At 37.4% G+C, this 6,043-nt stretch overlaps 1 protein-coding gene across 1 annotated transcript in view; it reads right to left on the bottom strand.

The window, feature by feature from the left end:
* The window catches only part of LOC137657120 (glutamate receptor ionotropic, delta-2-like), a 31,257-nt gene that overhangs the window by 559 nt on the left and 24,655 nt on the right, over positions 1-6,043 (bottom strand). The window contains exons 5-9 of the mRNA XM_068391479.1: positions 5,429-5,654; positions 4,727-4,875; positions 4,409-4,495; positions 780-946; positions 1-417 (exon numbers count right to left, since the gene is read on the bottom strand). The exon at positions 1-417 is cut by the window's left edge and continues 559 nt beyond it. Of these exons, the coding sequence (XP_068247580.1) occupies positions 171-417; positions 780-946; positions 4,409-4,495; positions 4,727-4,875; positions 5,429-5,654 (876 nt within the window). The 3' untranslated portion in view covers positions 1-170. The remainder of the gene's footprint in view (positions 418-779; positions 947-4,408; positions 4,496-4,726; positions 4,876-5,428; positions 5,655-6,043) is intronic.

The raw sequence follows: 6,043 nt of genomic DNA, 5'->3' as shown, positions 1-6,043 counted from the left end.
TGTCTGTTGGATGGAACACCCCTTTTCTCAAATTCAATTGTGAAATGAGAAACGAATCACGCATGCCACGTAATAGACAACAAATAACTAGTCACACAGCGAAAGTAACTTCTTTTTATAAGAATTACACCCGAAGAGAAGATGTAATGTACTTACATTGTGCAATGCATTTAATGAAACAGATTCTTACTAAATTTACTTCGAGGAAAACACGACCATTTTTCGGCAAGGAGTACTGTCGTAGAAACTGTCAGTCCTAGACCTAGCAAAAAGAAAGCTGCCTGCAAGTGCTTGAGAGTGATTGCTCCAGGGCCTCTGTCCTCAGTTTTCCCATCACTATTAGTTCCCCTTTTCAATGAATTTACTTCATTGAGAGTCCATTTGCCTATCAGCCCCGCTTCTGTCAGCTGCGCTAATCTGTAATGATAAACATTTCCAAACATAAATTTATGGGTCTTTGTAATTGTTTGCTTAAGCCAGACTTGTGCAAGAATAAAATGCAGTAATAAATCCTTTTACTTTTAAGGTGACTAAATAAATATCAGCTCTTGATTTTTTTACTACCATCTGCTACAGCATTATGATATTTAAATACAAATGGGTATTATGATATTTAATACAAATGGGTATCAGTATTAACTTTTTTTTTTTCATAAACCTTGGAAATACTTTACCAACAATCCCGACTTTACTAGCAAGGTTTCAGATTTTACGAAGCAGGAGTTTGTATACTTTAATTACTGATACAGAAGATTTTAAGACAAGAGAAATATACTCACGCTTTCTCAAATACTCTTTTGTAAGGAGCTCCTCTATTCAGTGCCACCCCATATCCCTGAGGGTAGAAACTTTGTCGTGCTATGTGAAACTTGTGTCTGCCCGCTTTCGTGGCTCGAATCTCGGATGATAATTTGGCATTTACAAAGCCAAATTTTCCACTCAAAACCTAAGGTTAGAAGCCAAATTACAAATGGAATATACGGTACTAGTCTCAATATATGCGTATTCCTGTGGCTCGCGGAACTATACTGTCAATATATACTCTATCTAATGGTTCAAACAAATTATTCTCCCCTGCATCTTTTTTTGTAAATGAAAGCAAGTCATCCATGCATAAAACGGATTTTGAGCGAAGCGAAAAATCTATTTCTGGGTGAGATAGCCATGACGTCCTGATGGAAGGTTCCTTCAGTAGCTTCCTGAGGGTATATATGACTACAGTAGATATTCCCAGAGAATTAAACTAAAGGTTTCACAGAATTCTAACTTCTGGCGCGAGTACCCATAAGGTTTCCCTTTAGGATATCGTATAATAACAGGGGATATATGCTTGACACGCCACATAGCTATCTGCACCCCACATAGCGTTTACGCTTCGAGGGGAAAGTGTGGCAAGTATCAGGAGGAGCCGTTACAAACTCTCCTCCTGCGTTACTGTTACGGTACCTAGCGATGTAAACAAACGGCCGCCATAGCTGGCCGCAATCTTGGTTTACGTCACATCCGCGCGTTTTATTCCTGTTTCTGTAGCGTACCTGAGCAGAGTGTTTTTTCCCAGTGTTCGCTATTTAATTGCATCATGTCACAATCTTCAGCCTCGCCTCTTCAACCACCACCTCCGTCGGTCATCGTCCACACGGATGCCTCGCTAGAAGAATGGGGAGGCCACTCCCACCAGCGACAAGTTCAAGGAACATGGTCTCCCTTATTCAAGACATTTCACATCAACATCTTGGAGGCCATGGCGGTTCTTCTCACTCTGAAGAAACTGTCTCCTCGTCCTTCGATCCACATCCATCTCACTCTGGACAGCGCCGTTGTGGTCAGATGTCTCAACCGTCAGGGCTCACGATCGCCCCAACTCAACCAGGTGCTGTTACCCATCTTCCGCCTAGCGGACAGGAAGAGATGGCACCTCTCAGCAGTAATTATCTTCCTTTGTTTTCTGTATATTTTTCTTTCAAAGTATTTAAATGCGATTTGTAAGCATCTCCAATATTTGCTGAATCCTTCTAGTATTTAAAGTCATTTTTTCCATCTAGCTGTCAATTAGCTACTGTATGAGCTCTGGGGTAAAAAAGAGACCATGAAGAACCTAATTTCTTCTTCGCTTACCTATCCTGCAATGTTAGTATAAGACAAAACGATCGACAGATCCAATTACTCAGGTGATCTGAACACTTTAATTTCTGAAGAGCAGCGAGTTATTATTATTATTATTATTATTATTATTATTATTATTATTATTATTATTATTATCACAAGCTAAGCTACAACCATAGTTGGGAAAGTATGATGCTATAAGCCCAAGGGTTCAGTGGGGAAAAATAGCCCAGTGAACAAAGGAAGCAAAGAAATAAACAAACTACATAAGAATTAATGAACAATTAAAATGAAATATTTTAAGAACAGTAACGACATTAAATTAGATATCTTATTGTTATATAAACTATAAAAAACTTGAAAAAACAAGATAAAAAACGTGCCCAAGTGTACCCTCAAGCATGATAGCTCTAACCCAAGAAAGTAGAAGACCATGGTACAGAGGCTATGGCGCCTCCCAGTAATAGAGAAGAATTATTTGATTTTGGAGATTCCTCCTTGAAGAGCTACTCAACATAGCTAGACAGTCTCTTCTACCGTTAACAAGAGGAAAGTAGCAACTGAACCGTTACATTGCAGTAGTTAACCCCTTGAGTGAAGAAGAATTGTTTGGTAATCTCAGTGTTGTCAGGTGTATGAGGACAGAGGAGAGTATGTAACGAATAGGCCAGACTATCCCATCAGTTCCATCTCATGAATGTAGATCAGGGGTTGTTGAATCCCTTGATAGAGATCTAGCTAAAATTAGCGCATGGTGCAAATTACGGGACATAAGCAGAATCCTAACAAAACTCAAAGTATGATTGTAAGTAGGTAGAGGACAGTGGCTCCTCAACATCCGGATATCAATATTAATAATATTTCTTTAAATCTATATGACTCTTTTAAAATGTAGGTGCGATTCTCGACAGCAAATTTACTTTTGGGAGACACATTAGGTCTGTCTTCTTCAATTGCACAAAAATTGGCTTATTGAGAAAGTCTTTAAAAATGTTCGGCGATCAATCTATTTTGAATAAGTGTTTTAAATCTGTCATTCTAACCTTTTTTTAGTATTGTTCTCCTATCTGGTCTTCAGCTGCTGAGTCTCTTCTTAATTTGTTGGACGGGAGCTTTCGGTCTATTCAATTTCTTATTCCTGATCTAGATATTATTCTCGGGTACCGTCGTTCAATTAGTTCGTTATGTATGTTGTATAAGATTTTTCATAATTATAACCATCCTTTACATTCAGGTCTTCCCGGACAGTTCCATCCTGTTCGTAATACTAGGCATCCAGTTAATTCTAATAGCCAGGCCTTCTCCATAATTAGGATCAATACTACACAGTATTCTAGAAGTTTTATTCCAGCTGTGACCAAGTTGTCGGATGATCTTCCTAATCGGGTGGTTGAATCGGTAGAACTTCAATAGTTCAAACTTGCACCAAATGTTTTTATGTTGATCAAGCTGACATAAGTAATTTTACATTTTACATATGAAATTTCTGTTTTAATGTTGCTACTGTTTCTAAAATGTTTTATTCTAATTGTTCATTACTTCTTATATTGTTTATTTATTTCCTTATTTCCTATTTCCTTTCCTCAATGGGCTATTTTACCCTGTTAGAGCCCTTGAGCTTATAGCATCTTGCTTTTCCAACTAGGGTTGTAGCTTAGCTAGTAATAATAATAATAATAATAATAATAATAATAATAATAATAATAATAATAATAATAATAATAATAATATACGTATAGGCAAAAAAAAAAAAATGAGCTGTAACCAGAGAAAGGGATCCAATGTAGTAGGCTACTGTCTGGCCAGTCAAAGGATCCAATAACTTACTAGCGGTAGTATCTTCCAAGTATCTTTCTTGATCTATAAAGTGGTTGAAATTTGATTCAAATGAAAGTAGCTCTACTGATGTTGCTGTAGTGTCTTTCTTTAAGGACGGTAGCTGCAACCAACCTCTTTGCTTTAAGTGTCCGAAGTCATTAATGTTAATGACAAGGCGTCATGCCGAGGGCACCTACTCTCGGTGGCCACGGTCATGCTCAGTACTGTTAAGATAACAGACTTACCGGGCAACCGATAATGACTTTTTTTTGTCTATTACGTATGTGTGTATCTGAACTTTGACATTTCGCTTCTAGATTTATTTGCTGCTGTAGCAACAAAAGCCTTGGTGGCATAAGAACAGCTTAATCTACTCTCTCTCTCTCTCTCTCTCTCTCTCTCTCTCTCTCTCTCTCTCTCTCTCTCTCTCTCTCTCTCTCTCTCTCTCTCTCTTTATTCGACATAATGATTGCTGGTGACTACTTACTTTTGAAATCCCCTGGTCGACACTTTTTACGTAGTTAGCTGTATTGAATAAATCCCAGATTTCCTTGTAAATCCCGGAAGTGGCTTCCTGGTCAAGGTGAAAAAGTGTAATTTTTATGAAAAATTGTTCCTATGACTTCGGACATACCACACTTCATATGATTATTCCTACATCTAGCTAACCAATAATATACTGTGCAAATCATATTATAACAATATACTATTTATTTTGACTTATTGAAAAATATTAACAGATTAATTTCAACGAATCTCCTAAATGTAGTTTTGGAAAGTTTCCGACCCTTTTTAAATTTCTTACCTTGAAGATGAATTCATTGCTTGTACCGTAAACTAGCATCAAAGTACAGTCTCTCTTTTCCATGGAGACCATAAGATCGTTCAGAGAGTCGATGGGTTTCTCGAACTGAGGAACTGCTAACACAGCTGTCAATGTACCTTGGTACAAGGCTGCGGAGAAAATTAGACTGAACTTTATATGCAATATTTTGCTCTCAGCATGAACTTCTTATCATAAAATAATCTTTTCTTTTCACTTTATGCTCAGCTGAGCTGTAGATCATAATGTTGGTGGGAATTATACGGTTAACTTCAAGTGTAATCTATAAAGGATCCGCGTTGGTAAATGAAATCCTCAAGATCACTTTACGATGGGTGATCGGACAACTTTCACAAATTCACACAAACTGTGAGTTATTTTAAAAGGGCAAATCTTGAGGATAATGGTAGCAGTTAACTGTCTGAAAGTCAAAATAACTCAGTTTCCAGTTTCCACATTTAATTCTGTCTTGTTATGTTTTCAATTAGTACGCGAGGAGCTGTCATCACTTAAGGCCTATGCATGCAAAAGCTGGATATCGGAAAAGGCTGGAGCGAATATGAAAACTTAAATCTAACTTGCATTTCCAGTAAAACTGACCATTAACAGTAATTGAAATACATTGCAACATGAACTAAAAGTGTAATATGAAACAAAATACATATGAATGCCCGTCTATCTCACCATAGATGTAGAAACAGAAGAGGTACCAGAAGAAGAAGATGAATCGATGAGGCCAGTGTGGGGTGATGATATAGTTGCCTTGGAGCACCATACTCCTATACATGTTGAAGGAATACACCTGAAGAGAGCCTTCAGGAGCTTCCAAAAGGTACTTCTCCATCGCCCAGCTAAAAGCCCTTAATATGGGTCCGATGAGAGCCACAGCTGTCACTAGCAACAACCACATCTGTGAATATTGGGAGCCTTCAAGTTACAAGAAATCAAAACACTCAGATAAAATATAAGAGAAAAAGATAATACTACGGAGTTTGTTTGTAATAAATTGATTTGAGAGAGAGAGAGAGAGAGAGAGAGAGAGAGAGAGAGAGAGAGAGAGAGAGAGAGAGAGATCCATGTAAGGTCTGTTGATAAACTCTAAAAGAGAGATTACATTATTATTATTATTATCATTATTATTATTATTATTATTATTATTATTATTATTATTAGCTAAGCTAAAACCCTAGTTAGAAAAGCAGGATGCTATAAGTCCAGGGGCTCCAACAAGGAAAAGATAACCCAGTGAGGAGAGGAAACAAGGGAATAAACTATATGAGAATTAATCAACAATTAGAA

The sequence above is a fragment of the Palaemon carinicauda genome, chromosome 18 (assembly GCF_036898095.1).
Source record: "Palaemon carinicauda isolate YSFRI2023 chromosome 18, ASM3689809v2, whole genome shotgun sequence".
NCBI lineage: Eukaryota > Metazoa > Arthropoda > Malacostraca > Decapoda > Palaemonidae > Palaemon > Palaemon carinicauda.
The sequence above is the reverse complement of the archived record's forward strand: the minus strand, read 5'-3'. Positions and strand labels throughout refer to the sequence as shown.